The 27,691-nt window shown below is 40.4% G+C and overlaps 2 protein-coding genes across 13 annotated transcripts in view; both read right to left on the reverse strand.

Annotated features, from left to right (window-relative positions):
* The window catches only part of LOC143301001 (uncharacterized), a 54,880-nt gene extending 43,585 nt beyond the window's left edge, over nt 1–11,295 (reverse strand). For 2 of the 11 annotated variants that reach the window (XM_076614988.1, XM_076614985.1), the window contains exons 1-2: nt 10,920–11,295; nt 5,034–5,105 (exon numbers count right to left, since the gene is read on the reverse strand). Coding sequence is in view for 2 of the 11 variants with exons in the window: in XM_076614980.1 (XP_076471095.1) it covers nt 5,034–5,105; nt 6,842–6,878 (109 nt within the window). In the remaining 9 variants the exon portion in view is untranslated. Of the gene's footprint in view, nt 1–5,033; nt 5,106–6,841; nt 6,917–10,555; nt 10,872–10,919 lie in introns of those variants that run through there. The other 9 variants (XM_076614989.1, XM_076614986.1, XM_076614980.1 and 6 more) reach the window with 7 other exon arrangements.
* Nucleotides 11,296–18,211: 6,916 nt separating this feature from the next.
* LOC143301536 (protein kinase C and casein kinase substrate in neurons protein 1-like) overlaps nt 18,212–27,691 on the reverse strand; it is a 57,842-nt gene continuing 48,362 nt past the window's right edge. For both annotated transcript variants that reach the window (XM_076615907.1, XM_076615906.1), the window contains one exon: nt 18,212–27,072. In XM_076615907.1, the coding sequence (XP_076472022.1) occupies nt 26,966–27,072 (107 nt within the window). In that variant the 3' untranslated portion in view covers nt 18,212–26,965. The remainder of the gene's footprint in view (nt 27,073–27,691) is intronic.

The raw sequence follows: 27,691 nt of genomic DNA on the forward strand, positions 1-27,691 counted from the left end.
GGCACACTATAACACCATTTTATATACAAGCCAGCTGGCAGTGATTGCTTTCCCCCTATAAACAGAGGAAAACTGTTGTTGAATTCCATCTGTTACTACTGGTAATTACAGGCGTCTGATGGTGAATAGAACCCATTCTATTCTTTCAAAATTGGAAACATTTTTTTTTCTTCCATACTTTATTCGTTTGGGTTTGTTTTTTTGGGTGTTTTTTTTTCTCCATTTGTTCTTTTTTCTTTCATTTTAGTCTGTTTTGCTTTCCTTCCAAAGCTTTTTTTTGTGCTAGTTTCATGTCCTGTCATGTAGCGTTGCATTACATCTCGTTGTATTGTATTGTATTCTATTGTATAACACTCCAAATGAGTACTTCTTCTTCTTCCTTCACGGGCGGCAACTCCCACGTTCACTCATATGAGTAATGCTAATAAATAACTATCTACCACCACAGATAATCCACAACTTATCAGTCAGATACATTCTTCTAAACAAACTTTGGAGACATCTGCATATGAGGAAACCAGAAGTGCACCCCATAACCCCCGCCCTCCCTTCCCCCAGTCACACACTGGAACACTGTCTACATACACAGTGAGGGATTCAACCGGGAGAGGGAGTGCATGAAAGAGACACATTATACACAACATAACAAATGTTTGGGGCAAGAAAAACCCAGACATGTTTATCAAGCACTGATCAAACATTATAGAACAGAGAAACTACCCATCACTACAAAAAAAACAACAACACACAGATACAAGCATAGTGAATGAACAGGTTTATTTCATGTGTTTGGTTTTCTAAAAAAAACACACACAGATACAAGAATAGTGAATGAACAGGTTTATTTCATGTGTTTTCTTTTCTAAAAAACACACACACAGATACAAGAATAGTGAATGAACAGGTTTATTTCATGTGTTTTGTTTTCTAAAAAAAACACACACAGATACAAGAATAGTGAATGAACAGGTTTATTTCATGTGTTTGGTTTTCTAAAAAAACACACAGATACAAGAATAGTGAATGAACAGGTTTATTTCATGTGTTTTGTTTTCTAAAAAAACACACAGATACAAGAATAGTGAATGAACAGGTTTATTTCATGTGTTTTCTTTTCTAAAAAACACACAGATACAAGAATAGTGAATGAACAGGTTTATTTCATGTGTTTGGTTTTCTAAAAAAACACACAGATACAAGAATAGTGAATGAACAGGTTTATTTCATGTGTTTTGTTTTCTAAAAAAACACACAGATACAAGAATAGTGAATGAACAGGTTTATTTCATGTGTTTTTTTTTCTGAAAAAAACACACAGATACAAGAATAGTGAATGAACAGGTTTATTTCATGTGTTTGGTTTTCTAAAAAAACACACAGATACAAGAATAGTGAATGAACAGGTTTATTTCATGTGTTTTGTTTTCTAAAAAAACACACAGATACAAGAATAGTGAATGAACAGGTTTATTTCATGTGTTTTCTTTTCTAAAAAACACACAGATACAAGAATAGTGAATGAACAGGTTTATTTCATGTGTTTTGTTTTCTCTCTTCATAATTTTTTTGTTTTTTTAAGAATAAACATAAAAACAAACAAACAAAAACGGAAATTCCTTTAATAATCAGTGCATCACTTCAAATTTTGTCTATAGCCTATATGTAGATCCAGTGACCAGCCAGTACATCTGACTCAGATAAATCAAAAGAAATGTGGAATGTACTTTTTTCTTTTTTTTTTCAAACCAGGAGAAATATTTTTTTGAGGAAAGAGGAGGTGGACGGAGTGGATACCAGAACTGCAAAAAGCAAAGTGACAGACAAGTCAAAACATGCCAGCTATTGTTCATTTTGGCAGTCTTTTTTTTTCTTTTTTTCTTTTTTCTCAGTGTTTTTATATCAGACATGTGGTACTAGGTTAATACTGATTGAGTGATTCAATTAAGGACCAAACTGACTGCTTAAATGATGGTTTAATATGTAGATATCTGACAGTACAACGAAAGTTTTGAAGAGATATTAAAACATCTAACTGAAATAATTTTGAAAAGACACTTTTTTTGTTGCTTATGATGACCCAGCTCACCACACACACACACACACACCACACGCACGCACGCACGCACGCACGCACGCACGCACACACACACACACACACACGAGTTGCATTGAAAACAATACTCACTCAATCTCTCTTAGTTTAGACGAGTAATTTTGTAGCAGATGAGTAATTTCATACCATTCCAGATCTTGAAATAATGTATGTTTGTGGTTTTACGAGTTGTTGTGTATCTCATTACATGTAGGCTTATTCAACCAATTCAGTGATTCTCTATACCCCTTTTGAATACTTTAGATGAAAATGTCAGTTTTTCATCGGAGGAGAGCCTTCCACATGCCTTTCAAACCTTAATTCTGATTCAGCTTCAAACTGTACCCTGTCATTTAGACACTCAACACACTATTCTTCACCCATTTAGCCCTGCCAAACGACAGGCGCAATAGCCGAGTGGTTAAAGCGTTGGACTGTCAATCTGAGGGCCCCGGGTTCGAATCACGGTGACGGCGCCTGGTGGGTAAAGGGTGGAGATTTTTACAATCTCCCAGGTCAGCATATGTGCAGACCTGCAAGTGCCTGACCCCCCTTCGTGTGTATATGCAAGCAGAAGATCAAATACGCACGTTAAAGATCCTGTAATCCATGTCAGCGTTTGGTGGGTTATGGAAACAAGAACATACCCAGTATGCACACCCCCGAAAATGGAGTATGGCTGCCTACATGGCGGGGTAAAAACAATCATACACGTAAAAGCCCACTTGTGTGCATACGAGTGAACTCAGAAGAAGAAGAAGAAGAAGCCCTGCCAAACCTATCATCCAATGCAGCGCCTAGCCCCTAACCTAACTGTGCAAGAAGACACATACACTTTATTTTATTTTGTTTGTCTTTCAATCCCCCTGCAATGCTTCCTGCTTTTATCCACTGATCCAGAAACAGATTTTTACATCGGTAGCTTTTATCCACTGATCTAGAAACAGATTTTTACATCAGTAGCTTTTATCCACTGATCTAGAAACAGATTTTTACATCAGTAGCTTTTATCCCAGTGGTTACAGGCCCAACACTCAGCTTATATCACAGATTGACACAAGTTTACATTTGGGCCAACAGCAAAATGAGAGCTGTATTATCAATGGTTTCTCCAGTCAATGGGAAATCATGTACAGCTTAGTCTTTTGTGAAGGACTATGACTCTCAAACAAGGAGGTGAAATTGCACTGGCTCTTAGTGCTGCAGCATTGTGGGCTAGTTGGCCTTTGGGAACCATCCTAATGCCGACTGTCCTAAAACCCTCTTGGCCGAGAGAGTGGGGATGTAACTTGGGCAAGACACTCTCCATTATAATCAAATTCTAGCCCAAACAGTCGGAACAGCAGTTGCCTCCTCTGCTGTTCTGATGGTCATAGTCGGACACAACTGACTATCATATACATATAACATTTACATATCCAGCAGCTGGCTGAAAGAAAGAAAAAAAAAACAAATGACCAAGGGAACAAAACTGAAATGTCACTCTCTTCTTCTTCTTCTTCTGCGTTCATGGGCTGCAATTCCCATGTTCACTTGTATGCACACGAGTGGGCTTTTACGTGTATGACCGTTTTTACCCCACCATGTAGGCAGCCATACTCCGTTTTCAGGGGTGTGCATGCTGGGTATGTTCTTGTTTCCATAATCCACCAAACGCTGACATGGATTACAGGATCTTTAACGTGCGTATTTGATCTTCTGCTTGCATGTACACACGAAGGGGGTTCAGGCACTAGCAGGTCTGCACATATGTTGACCTGGGAGATCGGAAAAATCTCCACCCTTTACCCACCAGGCGCCGTCACCATGAGTCGAACCCAGGACCCTCAGATTGACAGTCCAACGCTTTAACCACTCGGCTATTGCGCCCGTCAAATGTCACTCTCAATTTTTGCACCAGGACTGACGTTTAACTCCAGTGAACGAGTTCAGAATAGGTGCTTGTGTAGGACTGTTGACTTCCCATGACGATGAATATGAGATAGTACAAAAAGACCATGACAAATTTAGCATGACTACTGTTGAATTAACCTGAGTGACACTGTTATCCCAAATAATCTCTGCTGGAAAACAGCACAGTTTAGTAGAACAGACACCAACACATCTACATTCACTCAGATGTGTGTGCACATATAGACATGCATACACACACTGTGCATACACACACACAAACATACACACATGCACACACATTCAAATACATGCTTGCACACACACACACACACACACACACACACACACACACACATTCTCTATCTCTCATATATACATACAGGAAAAGATATGCACACACACACACATATCACTCAAAGTAAAAAGACATTGAATTAAAGAAAGAACACACACATGCACACACACACACACATTCCCATTACCAACTTTCTTCTTCTTCTTCGTTCATGGGCTGCAACTCCCACATTCACTCGTATGTAAACGAGTAGACAGTAGTAAATGTAGAAAGCCATACTCCATTTTCATGGGTGTGCATGGTGGGTTCTTGTTTCCATATGCTGACATGGATTACAGAATCTTTCACGTGCACATCTGATTTTCTGCTTGCATATAAACATAAAGGGGGTTCTGGCACAAGCAGGTCTGCACATATGTTGACCTGGGAGATCGGAAAAATCTCCATGCTTTACCCACCTGGCGCCATTACCGTGATTCAAACTCGGGACCCTCAGATTGAAAGTCTGTTTTAACCACTCGGCTAATGCGCCCATCATTACCAACAAAACTCCGGCATGGACTACAGGATCTTCTGCATATCAAAACACACAAAGGGGGTCCTGGCACTAGCAGATCTGCTGACCTGGGAGTTAAAAAAACATCACCACCCATGACCCACCTGGAACCTTGACTGGGATTGGAACCAGGTACCCTCTCAGTGCTTTAACCACTGGGCTGCTGCATGCGACATTCAATTTTCACTGAAACTCACCAGTAATCCTGCACCTTCCTTCAACGGCAAGGTAGCTGCTCAAGGACTTTGGGTGTGGAAGACTGGAACAATCTGGAACAGCATCAACACTCAAGGACTTTGGGTGTGGAAGACTGGAACAATCTGGAACAGCATCAACACTCAAGGACTTTGGGTAACAATCTGGAACAGCATCAACACTCAAGGACTTTGGGCGTGGAAGACTGGAACAATCTGGAACAGCATCAACACTCAAGGACATTGGGTAACAATCTGGAACAGCATCAACACTCAAGGACTTTGGGCGTGGAAGACTGGAACAATCTGGAACAGCATCAACACTCAAGGACTGGCGGAAGACTGGAACAATCTGGAACAGCATCAACACTCAAGGACTTTGGGTGTGGAAGACGGGAACAATCTGGAACAGCATCAACACTCAAGGACTTTGGGTGTGGAAGACTGGAACAATCTGGAACAGCATCAACACTCAAGGACTTTGGGTGTGGAAGACTGGAACAATTTGGAACAGCATCAACTCTCAAGGACTTTGGGTAACAATCTGGAACAGCATCAACACTCAAGGACTTTGGGTGTGGAAGACTGGAACAATCTGGAACAGCATCAACACTCAAGGACTTTGGGTGTGGAAGACTGGAACAATCTGGAACAGCATCAACACTCAAGGACTTTGGGTGTGGAAGACTGGAACAATCTGGAACAGCATCAACACTCAAGGACTTTGGGTGTGGAAGACTGGTACAATCTGGAACAATCTGGAACAGCATCAACACTTTCACTTTCTCAAGGAGGCATCACTGCATTCAGACAAATCCATATGTGCTACACCCCACCTGGTAGGCAGATGCCTAATAGCAGCATACCTCAACACGCCAGTTGGGCCTTGAGTGCATACATTATTTGTGTACCTATCAGAGTGGATTTCTTCTACAAATGTTTGCCAGAAGACAACACTTTTGTTGACATAGGTTCAATTTCAGGGCACCAAGTGCATACTGCACATGGGACCTCAGTTTTTCATCTCATCTGAATGACTAGAAGCTCATGTACTTTGATCTTCCTGTAGCTGTGTACCGAGTGGTTATTCAAGGGTACGGACGGTACAGAAGAACTAACTAAATGATGATTAGAAGGATAAAAGGATAGACCAGAATTCCCATGCACAGGCCAGGAACATATAGAGGCCAGTCACAAATGGGGTTTTCTATTGTTTTATTTACAATACTTATAAGAACATAAGAAAAGAAGACAATAAGAGAAGAAGATATAAAAAGAGAAGAAGTAATGGTGAAGATGTAAGAAGAGAAGACAAGAAAGAGAAGAAGCTATAAAAAAGAGAAGAACTAAGAGAAGACAGTGCCTGGAATGACACAAATAAATGTCATTAGCACATCATGTCGGCACACGTTATTAATAAAGCACATTTATACATATTACATGGAAAGATTACCACTTGGTATTGCATATGTGTGAAGACCAAACACTGACATCAAATGACATTTCTAATACATTTAAATAGTACAGTTGAAGTGATTGAAGCTATGCTGATTTAGTGAAAGTACACTGACAGAATAGATTAGGTAAAGCTTATACTGTGTCAAAGTGACTCAAATGAATCAGTTTATCATGTTGCACTATACTGGAGTAAGCCATATAGGAGAGAGCATGATAACTAAATTACAATTAACAGACTGATACATATCAGGTGGTTTTAACCAATAACTGATATTAATCAAACACTATCTTTTAATCACCACAACAGAATACTACACACATCTTAGAGTACTGAGCATCAGTGAAACATTAACCTTCATCAGCGACAGCAAATGAGAAAGAACGCGTCATATGCACCCACTAGAATATTCTCGAACAAACCATCAGTATCCAGAGACGTCACTGACTGTGACGTTAAGAAGAATCAAATGGAACACTGCTCCAAACATATGACGACATGGCAATTATTTAGATCAGTCATAGCCGAGCTGTGACTAACATGTCAAAGCAATAACTGAACATACTCATATGAACAAAAGTACTGTGTTGAACAATACAATTTACAAATCAACACATTCTACACACTAGTACTTACAGCGATACGTAGTGAGGTGTCAGCTGTTGTGAGAACACACACAACACACACTCACACTGCCCGTGACGCAGCAAGAGAGAGAGAGAGAAAGAGCAGCTCTGGTCAGTTGACTAACCAGGTATGAAATGACCACTCATCACTCACTGTGCCAATTTATGCAGGTTAAGCGGACTACAAAGACAGTCACGTGTGCTCACAAGCAGATCGGCACTAATCAGGCCAAATCCGATGACAACTGTGTTTCTTATAAGGTGTTCAGTGACAGATTTCTAAATGAGTACAAAATGAAGTGTTGATTATTTAAGATGAATTTATAATCTTAATTTAAGTCACCTGAACAGGGTCAGTTTTAATGAGCTCGTCGAGGAAATTGCAAACTGCGTTAAATCAGTTTAACGTAGGCAAACATAAATGGAATACATTTATAGACGGAACTGAGACGATTCTACCAGTATATAATACTTGTAGTTTACTGAGCTGACAAAAGATATATTAATTAACTACGGTGAAGCAGAAACACAGATTCCAGCTCAGCCAATAGCATACCGTGATGCAACACTGGTTGAGCCGTGAGTAGGTTGTCTGGCGAAGAGGACAAAATGATGTAAGCGGAGTGACGTCACATATTCTGCGCATGGGTTAGTTGGGAAAAACGTTGTCTGATGTAGCTCGTGTGTGAGCAGTTTTGGAGCAAGCATAGCGCGCTTGGTCACATTCCAGTAAAACTTGAGAGAAAGGGAGAGAGCAGAAATCGAACCCAAGACCCTCTGTGTTGGCTGATAAGTGTCCTGACCACTCTGTTACCTTCCTCCTTTCCAGTACGAACACTGACAGATAGAAAGAAAATGTTATGAAGATGCCACACTGTGCTATTACCACCATAAATGAAGTCATAAAAATGAGTAAGAAAAAGTAACAATGCATTCCAGTGCATGATTGGTCTAAAAAAAAAAAAAAAAGTCCAATAAAAATGGAGAAATGAACTGAATCTAAACAACTGTGATAAATTGTGCAGTCTTCCAAGGCACTTCACAATTTCAGATTCAGGTTCAGGTTAGGGGTGATGCCAAGCATCGTAGCCTCGTGGCTTTATACGCCCTGTCAGTTTTTGTTGGGATGATTTTGGGGTTTTTTTTGTGGTCAGGTACTCCCAAGCCCAGGCTCACCTTTGATCATCAAAGTGAAACATTGTTTTCTTTATGATATTGTGGTCATCAATAAGTTTTTTTTAAAGGCATTTATGTTAGGTGCATGTTTGATTTCTGGAGTTAGTCGATTCCTGTTGTTAGTTACACTGTAACTAAAAACATATTTTCTAATGTTGCTACTATAATGTTGCTTCTGAATTTTGTCGGTACTGTTACGGGTGACAATGTTAGTTTGTGAGTTAAAAAAGAAACATGCTTTGTCAGTGTCATCAACATCATTATATATTTTATACGCTTGTATCAAGTCACCTTGTACCCTTCTTGCTTTAAGGGAAGGGAGCTCAAGATATTTTAGCCTTTCTTCATGAGAAAAATCCTTTATTTCATGGAATAATTTTGTTGCTCATCTTTGTACACCTTCAATTGTAGCAGATTGACGTTTTAATTTGGGGAACCAAACCGTGTTTGCGTATTCTAATATTGGTCTTACCAATGCTTTGTGTAGTCTTAAAAATGTACTGCTGTCAAGAAATGTGAAGGTACATTTGATGATACTAATTCTCTAATCTGCCTTATTCATTATGCATGCAATATGCTTGTCAAAGAGTACAGCAGGTTTTTATATAAAAAATAAAATAAAATAAAATAATAATAATAATAATAACACCTAAATCAACATTAAACTCTTGATCACCAATTTTCATTAAGTAGTCATGTTCAGGGCTTTTGCTACCATTATGGAGCACTTTGCACTTTGTAGCATTAAAGTATAGGTTGCATGTGTCTGTCCATTCCAGTAGTGAATCTATGTCTCTTTGCAGTATTTGGTATACAAGAGGGGATGTGTATATTTTAGTGTCATCAGCAAATATTTTACAAGTGCTACTTACTGATTGTGGATGATCATTTATAAACACAGTAAAAATAATAGGTACCAGTATACTTCCTTGGCGGATTCCACTCAGGACATCCACACCGCTTGATTGAGATCTACCATCCTTAACTTTCTGTGATCTGTTACAGAGGAGTTCTTCTATCCAATGAACTATGAAGTATTTTGCCTGTGATTCCACAGGATTCTAATTTTATCAATAACCTTCTATGTGGTACTGAATCAAAAGCTTTTTTTTTAAAATCAAGGTATCATACATCAATGTTATCACCTTTATCAAGTAACCTTGTAAAGTGTTCCATTATTTCAAGTAACTGAGTCATGCATGATCTACTCTTTTGAAAAACATTTTGCATATAAATTATTTGTCATCATATGTTCAACAACAGCGTCCCTTACAAATGTCTCAAGAATCTTACAGGTAGCACAGACTAACTGGTCTGTAGTTACCTGGGTTAGTTCTTGTAGCTTTTTTTTAAATATTGGGGCCACTATGGCTGTTTTCCAGTCATTGGGTATAGTGGCATTTTGTATGGACTTTCTGAATAGGGTACAGAGGGGAACTGACAGCTCCTCATTCAACTGTTTAAGCACTCGTGATGGAACACCATCAGGGCCTTCACCTTAATTTTCACCTTTACTGATTCTGGGGTGATAGTTACTTCCTCTGCCAACACACTCTGAGATCTTGAAATAGGGGGCAGTACAATATACATACATGTGTGTGCGTGTGTGTAGGTGCATGTGGAGTGGAAGGGTGGGTGTGGGTGTGTGTGTGTGTGTGTAGCAACTGGAGCAAATCTGCTTTATGTCCATTTCATGTTTTATTCCCCCATCTCCACCCTCCCTGCCTGCTCTCCATTGAGCCCCATCACACTGACCTGAATCACAGGATGAATGGAAACACCTAAGCTTCTTTTTATAAGGAAAGATGTACACACCCACAAGATGTCTAATAACGTCAATGCACACACTTAAAAATGCAACATTATTTTCAGTACCTATTTTTCTAAAATTTCTTTAAAATTAAAAAAATATATATATAAAAAATGGGAGGGCGTGCCTGGGGGTGGACTAAAATAATACAAAGCATCCCAGTTTGAGTATGCACCACAAAGTTGTTTAAACTTCAAACCATAGTAAACAAACAAACAAAATAAACAAACATCCCACACGTCTAAGCAACTATGATCTTGTCGTTATACATTTTAATAACGCTGCTACGAACACTGAATGTCGTGAAGACATGTGCAATGTGCAGTTGTTTCTTCTAACCAGCGCGTGCTGGTGATTATTTGGGCATGAGAATGATGTCCCTTACAGTTAGACAGCTCAGATCATAAGAGAGAATCTCAAAGTGAAAACGAAACCCCCATATTCAGCACAGTAGTACCTTCTGTAAAATCAGAAGAGCCGAGTTACTTTTTCCATTCGCACATCAAATGCCTTCTTTAAGGTCCTGTGTCGTCTGGTCCGAAACTAAGTGAACATGTCAACTGAGTTGAAGCGAAGCGAGCGATGGAAAAAAATAAATAAATAAATAAAAAAGCAACTGCTCTCGTACTTCCGCCTCCGTACGAAGTAGTTGGGATGTTTCTGAGTCTGAGCTTCTTTGGAATAAAAACTGAATCAGTTTGGTGGATGGGTGGGGGGATGCAATGTTTCTCACGAAAACCACGAACATGCATTCGAACTAAGACCAAAACACGCAGAATGCACAACTGGAGTCCCCAGCAGTTCTATTCATGGCGGCTCACCTGTGTCTTGCGGGTAACTTTCTGGAGTCAGTGTGTCATGAAAGACGCACTGAGATCACCCTCACATGTAAATAATATACACCGTCCAGACAAGTGATTTCCCTCAGCAAAGGCGATACTGTCACGGTTCTTCAGTTACAACAAGCCGCATAGCTTGCCGGACAGCGAAACCCGACCGAACCACAGCCGAATTTTGAGCTCGATGGACCGAACCAAGGCCGCCTCAACTCAGTGGGGATGAGTGCGCTGACTCGTTCGTCATCATTGCTGCTTTGTTTTTGTTTTTCTCTCTCTCTCTCTCTCTCTCTCTCTTTTTTTCTTTTCTTTTTTTTCTTTTTTACACGCAGCCCATGGTTTTTTTCTTGCTGTTGAAGTGGTGATAAACGTCACCGCCCTTGACATTTCACAGTCAGAGGGGAAGTGGGGGTACATTCGTTCTGGTCATTGCTGTGTGCCTTTGCAGCAACCCTGTGTGTGTTTTTGTCTGTGTTTGTGTCTGAGCCCATTGTGTGTTTGTGCGTGTAGCATCTCTGTGTGTGTGTGTGTGTGTGTGTGTGTGCGCGCGCGCGCGTGTGTTCCCACCAGATCCAACCTATGGCAGGTGTTGGACATGGCAGATCCCCAATTAATCCACTTCGTATCCTTTTACCATTAAAACGCTGTCGCTCTCTCGATCTCTCTCTGCATGCACAGTAAGCCAACTCCAGAATTCACAGGCATGGATAAACTGAAACAGCTCAACCCATCAACTGGGCACACTGATGCCAGCCCTGAAATTATGCATGCTCCATCCGCACAATAACTTTTATGTAAGCTTTGGTGACAGCTGGCATGTGAAATATATATATTATATTCCAAAGATATTTGTATGATCATTTTAGTTTCCAATTTTTTTGGGGGGATAGTTTTCATTGTTTGGCAGGTACTCCAGACCATATAAACAAGTTAATGATGGGGGTGGGGGGGGGGGGGAACATATGTTGTGGAGGGTGTGCTGGGGGGAGGAGGAGGGAGGTGTAAAGCCATTTCTTTCCTGACCTGATTTTGTTGTATCTTTATATGTATACTGAAAATGATATATTGACGTTGACCTTGATTAAAGGTCATGGGACAAAGAAAACAGTGTTTGTGCTATTGTTTCTCAAGAATCATTTCATCACCATTAAAATGTGACCTACAAATGGTGCGCCATCAAAACTTCTACAGAAAATCTTACAACTGTCATGGAAATTTGAAGTGTAGAAACACCTTTTGAAATAGCAAAAAAATCTCACACCTTTGACCTTGACTCAAAGTCTGAGGAGATCCAACTGACTGACAGGTAAACCCTTGTTGCTGACTGCAGGCCTGGTACCTTACTGTTCACAGAGAAGTATACACCTTTTTTCTCTTTTTTTTTTATAACTTTTTCATTTCCCCCTTGCACACAAGTTTATATTTTCCAACGACAAGCGCAATAGCCGAGTGGTTAAAGCGTTGGACTTTCAATCTGAGGGTCTTGGGTTCGAATCTCGGTAACGGCGCCTGGTGGGTAAAGGGTGGAGATTTTTCCGATCTCCCAGGTCAACATATGTGCAGACCTGCTAGTGCCTGAACCCTCTTCGTGTGTGTACGCAAGCAGAAGATCAAATACACATGTTTAAAGATCCTGTAATCCATGTCAGCGTTCGGTGGGTTATGGAAACAAGAACATACCCAGCATGCACACCCCCAAAAACAGAGTATGGCTGCCTACATGGCGGGGCAAAAATGGTCATACACGTAAAAGCCCACTCGTGTACATACGAGTGAACATGGGAGTTGCAGCCCATGAACAAAGAAGAAGAAGAAGAAATTTCCCAACATAGAAACATACATCACAAAGGTTAGGGGTGTTGTTGTTTTTTAGGACAAAGAATGAAAGAAAAAAAAAAGCAGGAAAAAAGAAAACAAAAAAACACAAAAAAAACCCAGAAACAAAAGCCAACAATAGCATATCATTCAGGTAACACATTTCACAAGTTTCATTACACTGAGAAGTAAACACCTTAGTTTCAGTTTCTCAAGGTGGCATCACTGCATTCAGACAAATCCATACACGCTACACCGTATCTTGCTAGGTAGATGCCTGACCAGCAGCGTAACCCAACATGCTAGTCATGCCTTGAGTGCATGCAGATATATTTTTGTACCGATCAGAGTGGATTTCTTTTACAGAATTTTGTCAGAGGACAACACTTACATTGCCATGGGTTCTTTTTCAATGCGCCAAGTGCATGCTGTACATGGAACCTCAGTTTGTTGTCTCATCTGAAGGACTAGACACTCAGTTTGTTTTTCCGGTCTAATGTGGAGTGATGGCCTAGAGGTAACGCGTCCGCCTAGGAAGCGAGAGAATCTGAGTGCGCTGGTTCGAATCACGGCTCAGCCACCGATATTTTCTCCCCCTCCACTAGACCTTGAGTGGTGGTCTGGAAGCTAGTCATTCGGATGAGACGATAAACCGAGGTCCCGTGTGCAGCACGCACTTAGCGCACGTAAAAGAACCCACGGCAGCAAAAGGGTTGTTCCTAGCAAAATTCTGTAGAAAAATCCACATCAATAGGAAAAACAAATAAAACTGCACGCAGGAAAAATACAAAAAAAAAAGGGGTGGCGCTGTAGTATAGCGATGCACTCTCCCTGGGGAGAGCAGCCCGAATTTCACACAGAGAAATCTGTTGTGATAAAAAGAAATACAAAATACAAATGATGTGGGAGAAAGGGTGAGACCAGCATTCAAAGCCAGACCCTCAAGGACACTGTTATTGGCTGTACCGAACAGATGGCAAGCTGTTTAACCTCAGAAGGCTTCAAGCAAAAACGAAGGTCATGACAGACATCATCAGAGACTTTTTGTTTGCTGATGATTGTGCCCTCAACACTGGATCTGAAGCTGACATGCAACTCAGCGTCGACAAGTTTGCCACTGCCAGCAGGAACTTCGGCCTTACCATCAGCACGAGGAAAACTGAAGTTCTCCATCAGCCAGCCCCAGGGAAACCCTACGTTGAGCCCAACATCACAGTCAACGGTCAGAGACTCAGTGCGGTGGAGTGGTTCACATACCTTGGCAGCACACTGTCACGAAATGCGACCATCGACGATGAAGTGAATGTCAGGATTGCAAGAGCAAGTGCAACTTTTGGTAGACTCCATGCAAATGTCTGGAACAGAAGAGGCATTAATCTTGAGAACAAGCTAAAGGTCTACAGAGCAGTAGTTCTCCCCACACTACTGTACGGCTGCGAAACTTGGACAGTGTACCAACGACATGCCAAGAAGCTGAACCACTTCCACACAACATGCCTCAGGAAGCTACTGAACATCAAGTGGCAAGACAGGACCCCAGACACAGAGGTGCTCGCAAAAGCCACCCTTCCCAGCATCTTCACCATCCTGATGCAGTCCCAGCTTCGCTGGCCTAGACACGTGGCGCGCATGCCAGACCATCGGCTGCCCAAAAGGCTCTTCTATGGCGAGCTGCAACAAGGGAAGAGATCACACGGAGGTCAGAAGAAGCGCTTCAGAGATACTCTGAAAGTCTCTCTGAAAGCGTTTGATATCAACCCTGACTCCTGGGAGGAATCTGCAGTGGACCGTAACAAATGGCGCGCTGCTGTGCACAAAGGCGCCAAGTTGTGAGAGGCCAACAGGACTGCTGCAGCTGTTCAGAAGAGGCAGGCCAGAAAGTCACGGGCAAACAAGCTCCCTGACAATGATATGCCTGTCTTTGTCTGCCCCAACTGTCAGCGAACATTTCGTGCGCAGATTGGACTATTCAGCCATCTGCGCACATCACAGATAGATTCATGAGCATCCTTCCCCCCACCCCACCACCACCCTCCCCCCATCCCCCATCCCCCATCTGGATGACAACGATGGTCATCATCGATCTCGATGGACACACCACCACCAATTGGCAGGTAAGAATCTTTACCATACTGCCACCTTCCTCTTAGACAGGAAACACCTTAGAGCCCCAACCAATGATGGATCTGGATCAGAAGTGTCAGTCTCACTCACAAAAGGACAAGTCTGACCTAAGCTGCAGCAGTGTACTGCCCAAGATACGGTCACTTTTGCACATCCAGTTTGGGGCTACACTCTACACCTCCAGTGTGCCTCGCTGCATTTTCACAAGCTGTGACTGACATTCAGTTCCGTTCAGTTCAGTTTCTCAAGGAGGCATCTCTGCTTTCAGACAACTCCATGTAAGCTACACAAAATCTGCTAAGCAGATGCCTGATCAGCAGTGTAACCAAACACGCTTAGGCCTTGAGGGGGAAAAAAAAGTATTAAAAAAAAAGAATTATCATTAACATCATTATATCATCCAAAGATGAAGAAAGAACAGACACCAGCAAATTTTGGCCTCTTCTTGTAGAAATCACTTTATCTTCTACAATTATTGTTTGTATTCCCCGGCCCCCTAAGAATAGATTTTGACATGGAATGTGCAGAAAGCTGAAGAATATGAACATATATTTCAATACTAATCATTTCAGCCCCCCTCTACAAATTTTGCACAGTAATGTAAGGCTGTGTTCAGCTTTATTTTGAAACCAAAATGCTCAAGACAGCTCTGAGTAAGGCAATTTGTGTCAATTCAGAATGGCCTTGACATTTTGTGCTTGTTGATGAAACAGTCTCAGACTCAAGCATTTGAACTTGTTTACACAGAAAAGGGCAGATTAAGGAAAAATAAACAAAAACCAAAAACCAAATGGTAGAGAATTGGAGTAGATATATGGGAACATGCTTGTGGCTTTACTTGTTGATGAGAACTTAGAAAAAGGTGAAGATGAGAGAATCATGTGACATGTTTGTAGTGTGTGTGTGTGTGTGTGTGTGTGTGTGAGTGCATTCATATGCATGCACAGTAGATTTATCACAAATCACTGGAGCAGTTTCCTTTTGAACTGGACTGTTGTCTGCTTTCTTTTGAACTGATATGAAAATGTTCATAATGACTCCATCTTGTCATCTCTACCTCTAAAATATTCATCTCTACCAAGGACAAAACATCAAAACAGTCAGAATTTTTACTTTTGATTTCAAGTTAGACTTGGATAATAAAATGTGACAAAAAGAGGCACCACTAGAATGTCTCAAAGCTCAGACCTAACGATTTGACTCAGAGCTTAATCACGAAATCTGTGACTTTAGATCTGAGGATGCCGGGTTCAAATTCTGGGGGACGTGCGTGGTGATTTGAAGGTAGAGAGGAGTTTGTTGTTTTTCTGATCTCCCAGCTCAACTGACACCACATGTACATGCCTGCTGATGAATTATTCATCCTTGTGTGAATATACTACCTACATACACATGATCAAATACACTTGCTAGTTTCAGTTTCAGTAGCTCAAGGAGGCGTCACTGCGTTCGGACAAATCCATATACGCTACACCACATCTGCCAAGCAGATGCCTGACCAGCAGTGTAACCCAACGCGCTTAGTCAAGCCTTGAGAAAACTTGCTTGCTAAAGATCCTGCAATCCATGGTGATGTTGGTAGAGTTACGAAAAAGATATAAAATGCACAGCATGCACACCCCATAAACACAGTATGTTTGCCTTAATGGTAGGACTATTGTTTGTACATAGATCTTGTAACCTATGAATGTTGAAAATTTAAAGTCATAGTTGCACAAGTATTTTTTGATTCAAGGTAAATATCACCACTGAATATTTCCATCAACATGGAGACATCTGCAGGCACGGAGAAAGTCCACTCAGGCAGAGAATGCCACACGGAGGCAGATAAATACTATTGCAGCATGGTGTACTGAACAGTTAGTGAGCACCTGTGTGGTCAACAGACAACACACCGCTTCAATTAAAATCCTATTTTCGCAGCTCATTATCAGATATATCATAGTTGTTTATAGCTCAGATGACCACATTATGCCATATCAGGGCTTTTTTTTCTTTTTCTTTTGTGTGTGTGTGTTTGTGTCTGTGTGTGTTTGTGTCTGTGTGTGTGTTTGTGTGTGTGTGTGTGTGTGTTTGTGTGTGTGTGTGTGCTTCAACTGCCATGTTCACTTGTCTGTACAAGTGGGCTCTTACATGTATGACCATTTTAATCCCACTATGTAGGCAGTCACACTCTGTTTTCAGGGGGTGCATGCTGGGTATGTTCTTGTTTCCATAACCCACTGAACACTGACATGGATTATGGGATCTTTAATGTGCATATTTTATCTTCTGCAAGCATATACTCCTGAAGGGGGCTCAGGCACCAGCAAGTCTGCACATATGTTGGCTTGGGAGATCGGAAAAATCTCCACTTTTTACCCATCAGGTGCTGACCATGACTCAACTCTGGACTGTCAAATTGAAAGTCCAACGTTCATCACTCTGCTGTTGCGCCCATCGTATCAGGGCTGAGAACACTTTCAATATCAATCCCCCTTTTTTTTCTTTTTTTTAAAAAGAAGAAAAAAGAAGAAAGAAACTCTGAAAAAGAAAACCAGGCACAAACTCATCATGATAGAATGTGCATTTTAACAGACAACGAACGGTACTGACATAAGGAAAGAAGGAGAGGAAGAAAGGCAAGAAGGAATAGAAAGAGCTTCTAAAATTTATGAACCTATCAAGTTCAATGTATGCAGAATTTGAAACAGCAAATTAGAAAAACCAAAACCAAAACCAATATATATATCCATATCTATCTATCTATCTATATATAAACAAAAAGAATTTGGGACAGAAAATAAAAGATATATATTTCTAATAGTAAAATGACAGACCTTCCAGTCTGGTAACCGAGCACAAATACACACATTCACCCCAACAATCACACTATCAGCATACAAAACAAAACATCCCAAAAACATCATTAAAACTTTGTTACACTTTATTGCAATTTACTGTAATAAATGATAACAATGAGAATTATTATAGTATCAAGGTACTTCATACATCTCAGTACCAGTAATCATTTCAAGTGTTTAGAGAGAAAACAAGTTTACAAGAAAAAACGAGGAACAGTGTTCCTCTTAATTAGGACTCAAGATGCCCCACGCTCCAAACAAATACACACTGCACTGAGGCGTGATTGGACACTGACTGATCGCACACAAAAATCTGGCATATTCCTAGTTAAACGTTAAACGTAATACATGCACACTGGGTACATGTTTCTATACAAACTGATTTTCTTCTTTCCTTTATACACCCATTTCAACAAATTTCAGAAGTCCTTTACATAAAGATACACAAATGTTAATAGCAATAATAGATGTCTGAAATCTTTTCTTTTTTTGGGGGTGTGTGTGTTTTTTTTTGTTAACATAATGACATCTTGAATATAATACTCTCTGTCCTTGTTTTGTAAGTCCAAGACAGATGTTTGTGTTTTAACCACTAAAGCATATAACACATACAGGCATCATAGCAGAAACACCCAAACACACAGGCTTCTCTATGAACACTGAAATATTTTGGTTAGTGTACCTGAAAAAAAAAGACCAATAAAGTAGCCATTCCCAAACAAAGTATCAATGTGCAGGAATATATACAAACACATGCACCAGAATTTGCACACACAGACACACACACTCTCTCTCTCTCTCCCTTTCTCTTTTTCAACTCCCCTTCCAATCATTCAAAAACACATGTTATGTTAACCAAATTATATATAACGCTCAGATGAACTCAGCACATAAAATTGAGCCGACTCATCATATTTGATCACTACAGCTGTACTAACAATTCTTTTCCATTCTCATGATGTTCATGCTCGTCTGTCAAAAACACTGAAATTTGATGATTGTATATCATTCGTACATGGAAGAAAATACTCAATCACATGATATTAATGTTTCTCTGTCAAAAACACTGAAATCTGATGATCATTTATAAGTACCTGGAAGAAAAAGCAATCTAAGAAGTCAGTGATATCCAAGACCCATATGTACAAGAAAGCACAAGCAACAGGCCATCCCCAGCTGTCCAAACGGACAGAAAGCTCAAAACCTTTATCATCTGAAACAGAGTTTTTCCACACATGTACCAAACATTCCGATTTTCAAATCACACATTAAACAGGATCAAAGGGAGTTAATTCGTTGCAGGCATCATGCAGAGCAAGAACACATTTCTTATCTTAAATGATAAATAATGAACATAGATCTATGCTAAACACACATCTGCAACATGGAGAACACAACATCCTGTCAACTAGACATTCAACTTCATCGCTTACCTCCTTACGACAAATATGCTCAGCCCATGCTGGAGGCGTTGATCATTCCAATTAATCTTTAAGTGTCAGATTTTTTTTTCAAAAGCAAGAAAAAACAGTACTCATTAGATAAATGAAAACTGTTAAACTGGCAAATGGCATAGCAACAGGGGCAACAACTGCCAGCCGCAGAGTCTGCACTCATAATGTTTTCTTGTTGGATTCAGAGTGCAGCAGTCTAGCAATCATCTTCTCCTGGATGACAATCACAAAGACTGGGGAAAACGTTCAGGTGAACGCAACAGTACTTCAGAAAGAAAGGGAAGCGCGAACATCAATAACAAAAAGATGTGTGGGCAAAAAAACAACATCAACAAAAACTGGAGTGAAAGAAAGGGAGGAAATTTGCTATCCAAAGAGGAAGGCTTGTGAGTCGCTCAGTCTGGGGTACAGGAGCCATGGACACACCACTGAAACGGTTCAAATGGACGCATCACCCATCCAAAACACAACAGATTTGATCCAGCACTTCTAAGCTACAGTGCCTAAATCAAAGAAAATCATAAATGTGCAGCATTCTGACACTGCTGAGCATTGCCCATGTCACCAAACTGAAACGTGTGCCACCACGAAGACCCACGGCAAATGGACACAGGTCACTGAATCATTCACAGGCAGCAGAGCATGATGGTACTCTCAGGTCATGGACCTCCCACATCACCTCCCTGCATGGCTGGACTCTGTGTAGCATGAACTGATCTCTGGACAATTCACTTTGCTGTCTGTGACTTTTCCTGTGCACCACCTAACCACCACCTTTCCTCCAAGACCTGAATGTTTTACGGTGGTTATTTTTTTTGCATTTTCATGTATATATCATGAAAAAATGGAAAAAGTCCACTCAAAATGATCTGGGCGTGCTCATTCAGACACTTGAAACAAAATCAACATCTGGGGGGGGGGGGGGGGGGGGGGGGGGAATGAAAGAAGCACCAACTCACCAGCTTTCTGCCAAAATCAGTGAATGTATCATACCAGGCCACTATCTTGGGTAACCCTCACAGCAGACCCAGAAAGTAATGTATACTGAGTATCAAAGTGTCTTTTCCCCAGCAGTTTCCTTCACATACATCAAAATGTCCAAGTGTTCGCTCCTTCTCTCACACACAAAGTAAATAAAAAATTTAAAAAGCCAAATAGAAACAAAAAAATAAACAACAACAACAAAAAAAGAACCCTGCTTTAAGACAAAAACAACAAAAAAACAACCACCAAAGACAGCATATCGTCAACAATTTTCTGCGTATGGTTTCCCACTTCATCAATATAACATGATATATGCAGTGGATACAAACACCACCCCTACCACACACACATGCAAATACACACACACACACACACACACACATAACTAAAAAATGTTCTTTATGCCACAAAAGCCAATGAACAGGCAAGTCTAAACCTGTACGATTTACTCACACACACATACACAAAACAATACAAGCAACTGCAACAAATGTCTGCAAGCATGACAAAACAAATCCCAAACAGTGACAAACATTACGCTGTCCACACTAAGAACACATCCAGCGAGCTGACCCATTTCACAATACCATCCACGTTTACCTAACGAAAGCAACTGAACAAAGCAACAACCACCTCCACCCTCCTCACTGTACAAACCTCTCTCCACACAGCATGTAACCAATAGCCCTGAGTTTCACAGACCACAGCAATCCACTTGACCTGCCCACACCACAACCAATACAAAAAAAACAACAAAATAGACACCCCAAAACAAAACAAAAACAACAACAAAAAAAGTCAAAACCACTGATACTCATTTCTAACAATAAGTGTCTGGTTGTAGACACCAAAGAACTAATCAATAAAATATAAAATGACGACTTTGGGGGAAAATGACAAAAACCACTGAATAGTTTCCAGTGGTGGAGAAAAATGACCATTTCCTATAGTGGGGAACAAAAGACAAAAACTAATGAACATTTCACTGTGAACAGGGTATCTTCCTACGTTTCTTTCTGTCTGACACTCTCGACGTTGTCTTCTTGTCTTTAAACCACTTCTGACATGATCTGTCAATACTTTTGTTTGAATAACCATTTTCTTCCTGGATGGGCACAACCACCTTGATCTGGTTAGGAGACAGGTGTGTATTGCGCTGTGTTGTGTGCACTGAGCTGCATTGCACTGTACTGCATTTTAACTGTTCAAGGCATTCTTTCACACATAAAATGTTAATTCATATCGCTCAGCACATCATTTCGATGAAACATGTCAGCTGTTCAACATATTATTGCTTTTTCATGACACACTTATATCAATCAATAAATTCACAAATAAAGCACTTTTGTTTTTATCAGTATAAACCACATAACCCACATTTCAGTCCCTCCAATGCACTCCTTCACTGGCCAGCATTTCATCCACATCAAAGGATTTACTACTGACATTCTCTCTCTGAACGCACATTCCAGTAGCGCAACGTATTTTCTACTTCTCTGACTCTTGTTTGAATTATCAAACACTGTCTGCCAGACAATTTCAACAGCTGCTCAACATCAATATCCTTAAATTTCTAAGATGTGTATACATCGCTTATATCCTTATTTCATTTTTACGATGCATTTTCATAAAACGTGCATTCGTCACCAGTGACCCTATCGACAAAATTCCAGACTGTAAATGAAATTGCGGACTGACGTCAAGCCATCAACATTTTTTCACAGACAATCCCAGATGATTTCAATGCTGCAGAAAGTCCGTGTCCAGTTGGCATAGCTGCCAGCTTGGAGACAGCCACCTTTCCAAACTTTCAAACAAATGTGCCACAATCACAAACTATTCAGCAGCGGATACCGGCAGAGAAGAGGATAAATTTAATGAGGGCAGACAGAATGAAAAAGTTTCATCATGATCATGGTAGTCAGTTAACATTCATTTTTACTCACTTTGTCATTCCCCTTCCTAGCATTTCCTTGTAAGATTGTTTGGGCAAGATCATAGGACTGCAGATTCTGATGCCAATGTCAGCAAACAAATTATGCTTGAAAACACAAGCTCACAAACACACACACACACATATGGACAAAACTACAAAGTAACCTCTGTAACATGAAGAAACAGCTGATGTCTATGTCAGACTTTTCAGCAACACGATGGAAATCTACAAATGCAGCCACTGTCTACACTGTCAACACCAGCCCAGGCACAATGCCCCAATACCAGGACAATGCAGCACTCAAACAAACTTGCTCCTTTGCTCAAGCATTACTAAAAACTACACAAATTTATCTCATCCCAGATCTTGTGAGTCCAACTCGGCAGCGGAAACATCAAGGTCAGAACAACATGCACAGCACATGACTCTCCCCCGTACAGGTTTCACGTCGGTTCTTCACACAAATGTTGCAGGACTCTGCATAGATACAAGGGGTAGGCAATACAAACATGGCCTGCTCCAGGGGATTGTTTGCCAGACTTTGACGCAAGAGGTAACACCACGAGTTGTCAGGGAACAAGAACTGGGGGCAGTCGTTGGGTCGGAGGGGAGGGAGGAAGGAAGGACATGGTTCATTATCACAACATTGTTATATACACCAAAGGGGCTGGGAAGGTGGTACACACAAATCATCTCAGTAAACGTTAGTGAATGTTACAAAGCCTTAGCCCAAATCCATGGAATGGTAGCAACAATGTAAATGTTATATATAAAAAAAAACAAAAAAACAAAGCAAAGAATATATGGTAATACATGCTCAGCACACACACACACACACACAGAGTTAGGTAATGTACACAGACACTTCTCAGCAAGTATCTATGATCTCATCAACAGACCACCTTCCCTCACACAGGTGCTGTGATTTTTCTACAGAGATGTTCTGACTGGTAGCTTCACTGAATGTTTTAAGCAAGCAGTGTTTGAAAATAAAAATGTGACCCAGACACTCAAGTGCTGTAAAGCATAGATGGATTTAAAGAAAAAAAAGATTCTTTTTAAAGTGAGAATGGGGGAACGAAGCTTCAAGCATCCACCTTAGCAACAAAACTTAGCAACAAAAGTAACAGCTTGTCACCCACTCCCACTCTTTTCTTTGTTGTTATGGATTAAAAAGAAAGAAAAGGCAGCCTTCTTCTCATTTAGTCACCCCAACAATGTTTGGATACCGATGCAAATGACTTTCAAATAGTCACTAAAAAAATAACAACGGTGTGCAAAAATACTGCAATACAGCAAAACATCTGAGGCATTCAGCCACACAATGACTCCAGGTTGTCGTGAGCAGGGAAAAGAAAGAAAGAAAGGAAAAAAATTATCATAAAAAAAAACACACACACAAAACATGATTGAAAAAAAAAAAATCATACTGTGTCTTGTTACCAGAATCGGCGCTAAACATTGTCTATGTACACCAAGCCTGAAAACACACACACAAAGCTCACACACTGACACAGGTGACAAACAAAACACACACACACACACAAAGCTCACACACTGACACAGGTGACAAACAAAACACAGACATACACACAAAGCTCACACACTGACACAGGTGACAAACAAAACACAGACATACACACAAAGCTCACACACTGACACAGGTGACAAACAAAACACAGACACACACACAAAGCTCACACACTGACACAGGTGACAAACAAAACACAGACATACACACAAAGCTCACACACTGACACAGGTGACAAACAAAATACAGACACACACACAAAGCACTCTCTCAGCTTCTCCAGAAGCAAGCTGTCTGCCTGACCTGTAAGTTTTCTGAAACAAAAAAAACAATAAATCATATCCAGTCTCCTTACACATCATCAAACAATCAACCTAATACTAATACGCCAACAAAATATCAATTAATACAAAAACTCTAACAATAGTGGATGCCTGAGCTATAAAGTCATGATACATACTAACAGAACAAGACAAAAAAAGAAGAAGAAGAAAAAAAAAAGGCTGGTGTACAATACGTAAGAATTACACAGAGAACATGAACCTACCCCCTTCCTGCACTGCAGAAAGAAGATGGGGAGAGGGGAGAAGAAGGGGAGAGCGGGAGGTACTACAGAAAAAGGAATGGAACAAACAGCGATAAAACACGCTGACCGCCAAACCTCAAAAAGTCTCTGTGTATTCTCACACACACACACACACACACACACACACACACACATACAAAGGATTCTCTCCTTTCTGAGGGGAGGCCCTCTCCATACAAATTCAAACCAGCTGAGTGAAAAACTCAGTAAAAAGTCATTCTGCTAGACAAGACAGAGCGAGCCCGAGGACAAGGAAATCAGAGGTGAACAACTTCTGATCTTCTAGTCTGAAAGCAAAGTATGGGAAAAATGGAGAGAGAGAGAGAAAAAAAAAAGATTTTGCTTGAAAAAAAACAACACCATCATCTGTGAAGATTATTCATGACAACCATTTCACAGACCACATTTTCTATATTTTGTCATCTTCTCTTACAGACGGCAGTTGTGGAAAAAAAAAAATCTGCCCATGTCCTCAATTCCAACCTGTAGTTAATGAAAAATAAATAAATAAATAAAGGAAAAATCAACAACTGTTTTTCCATCCTATTTGTTTTAAACAAATCACTTATCAGATGGAAAACTATTATGACCAAAGTGAACAAAGCAACATTTTTTTCTCTTAAAAAAAAAAAAATCAAAAGTAAGACCTTGTGCACAATGACATAACAGACATGCACACACATACACACACGCCTGTCATCAGTTCCTCAATACTTTGCTGTCTTCAAGGTGACACAACATTATAACACATGTGTGCGAGGATGTTTTTGGTGAGCTCGAGTGTCACGCAAGAAATACAGAAAAGCATCTCACAAAACACACAGGTCAAAGGCAGGTAGAGAGAGAGAGAGCAAGATGGAAAATGACACGGACTGCAGTTCATTTAACACTGGGGGGCGGGGGGGGTTCAGGCCCGCTTTCGTGGGGGACCTTTGGTCACGTGCAGAGCAAAAAGTAGGTCATATAACATCATAGGCAGCCCACCATTGTAAATGGCTTGTCCCAGTTTGCACTGCCTTTGTTCAGACAACTTTTCAGCACAGTTTATAAATGGATCAGTTCGAATACATAATGGCAGAGATGTGACGAGAAATATGCTCAAAATAAATATAGAAGACTACAGCAAATAGTGGGTGTAATTATAAAACCAACTGTATCTTGTAAACTTTCATAAAATAGTAACCGAAACTGTTCTATATCCATTCATAAGACCAGCGATTTCCATGACGAAATTTTAGCCTTCCGATCATCAGGAAAAAACAGGAAATGGAGACGCGAATGTGCACACGGTTTTCACTATAAATTACCGGGGAATCTTCACAAAAATTAGACAAAAGTGGGTCTGCAAATCCACCCTACTATCTCAAATATGTAACATGTTAAAAAAAAAAAAAAGAAAGAAAGAAAAAGAGGGGTGTGGGTAGGGGTTGATGGATACAACTGGCAATTAAATAAACAAAGCCTGGCAAAATTCCAGGTTCGTGTAGCACACAAGTGCCTATTTTCATGCATTCAAAACACAGTTTTGAAAAGTCAATGACAATTCTTGTGGGGGGGTTGCTTCCAGTGTTTCAGAAGGTTTCATCCACCTTCCCGTTCCCATTTCGCCTCTCCCTCCCTCATGAAAGACGGCATTCAGGTTTGGTAAGGTACTTGTGTGTCATCACAACACTGTTAAAAAAAATATATTTTTAAAAATTGCCAGGGAGACAAATAGGCATTTCCCAGAGACAGCCAGAGGAAAATCTCTTAGTTTCTGTCATCAACAAGGAAAGGGGCCAGCAGCAGGCTTTCAATAGTATCACTGTATGACCACATCTTCTTCAAGGCAACAGGAGGAAGAAATACAGAAGACTAAACTCTGCATTGCACTGTCCATACCATTTTGCATCCAATTCCAGTAAGTCCTTTTTTTTTTTCTTTTCTTTTTTTCAATCGCTGAATTCAGCACCCTCTGTGTAACACATTTTTCTGTTGAAAAAAAAAAATCCCCAGAAAAAAAACACACACAAAATTCATGTTTCATCACACATCTGATTCCAAAAACAAACACTGCTAATTTTTAAGAAAGCTCAAAACCAAAGCAGGCACTCATTTATTTCTCTGGTCTCTTACTAAAATTCTGTGTCTTCATACCATTCTCTTCATGCCTCCCCCCCCCTCACCCCCCCCCGATTCCACCCCCAAAATGCCATCTGAATTTCAGTATCTTACAAACTGACAATTCTTTTTTCTTTTTTTTTTTTGGCTATAATAAGACAACGTGATGTAAATGGAGACAGTTTTTTTTGTGCTGTGAATGTTTTCAGGTCCCAGGAAAAAAAACTATACAAGATCAGACCACTAATAGTAAAAAAAAAAAAAAAAAAAAAAAATCAAACCTACAGCAAAACAACGTGGATAATAAATAGATATCTCTTCCACTCACTGCCAACGACACCATGCCTTTAAGTCGCAACCTGCCAAAATATGGACCCCCAAGTATCAAACCCAAGAAATAAGTCTTTATATAATAAAAAAAATAAATAAATAAAAATAAAAATAAAAAGCAACAAGACCGTCCTTCAATCGTTCCGTTGTGCAACATTAACAAGAGTTCTCTCCCTTCCACTGAGCACAGCCAGCTGGATGGTGAGAGTCCATCAAAACAGCGGTACGGCGGTCAGGGAAACAGTGATGAATGTTGCCTGGGAACGGAGATGGCAGGGGTCAGGGGGTACTGGGATGCCCGACGATGCCCACGGAGAGGACAAGTGTCTCATATTCTCTCCACGTAATTGCTGGGGAAGAGCCCCGTGGTGCCGTCCTTGCGACCTTTGCACCAGCCCATCTCGTCCTCCGTGGACAGCTGGACAAACACGTCCCCTGCACACAGCATTTAAGGTTTAATTTCCAAGCGCGTCCCCTGCACTTTAGATTCCAGGTTTAATTTCCAAACGTTTCCCCCTCCCCACACAAGATTCCAGAATTAATTTTAAAGCATGTCCCCTGCAAATAAGATTCCAAATGTAATTTCCAAACATTTCCCTTCCCACGCAAGATTCCAGTTTTAATTTCCAAACATTTCCCTTCCCACACAAGATTCAAGATTTAATTTCCAAACATTTCCCTTCCCACACAAGATTCAAGATTTGATTTCTAAACATTTCCCTTCCAACACAAGATGAAAGATTTAATTTCCAAACACATCCCCTGCACATAAGATTCCAGATGTAATTCTAAGCATTTCCCTTCCCACACAAGATTCCAGATTTAATTCCTAAGCATGTCCCCTGCACACAAGATTACAGATTTAATTTTCAAACATTTCCCTTCCGACACAGTACTCAAGGTTTAATTTCCAAACACATCCCATGCACACAAGATTCAAGATTTAATTTCCCTTCACCCTTTTTAGATTATCAAGAATGAGAAACAAAACAACAAAATAAACAAAAGCAAAAAAGCAACTAATAGCCTAACTGTATTAACAACCCTCATGTAG

The sequence above is a fragment of the Babylonia areolata genome, chromosome 27, assembly GCF_041734735.1.
Source record: "Babylonia areolata isolate BAREFJ2019XMU chromosome 27, ASM4173473v1, whole genome shotgun sequence".
NCBI lineage: Eukaryota > Metazoa > Mollusca > Gastropoda > Neogastropoda > Buccinidae > Babylonia > Babylonia areolata.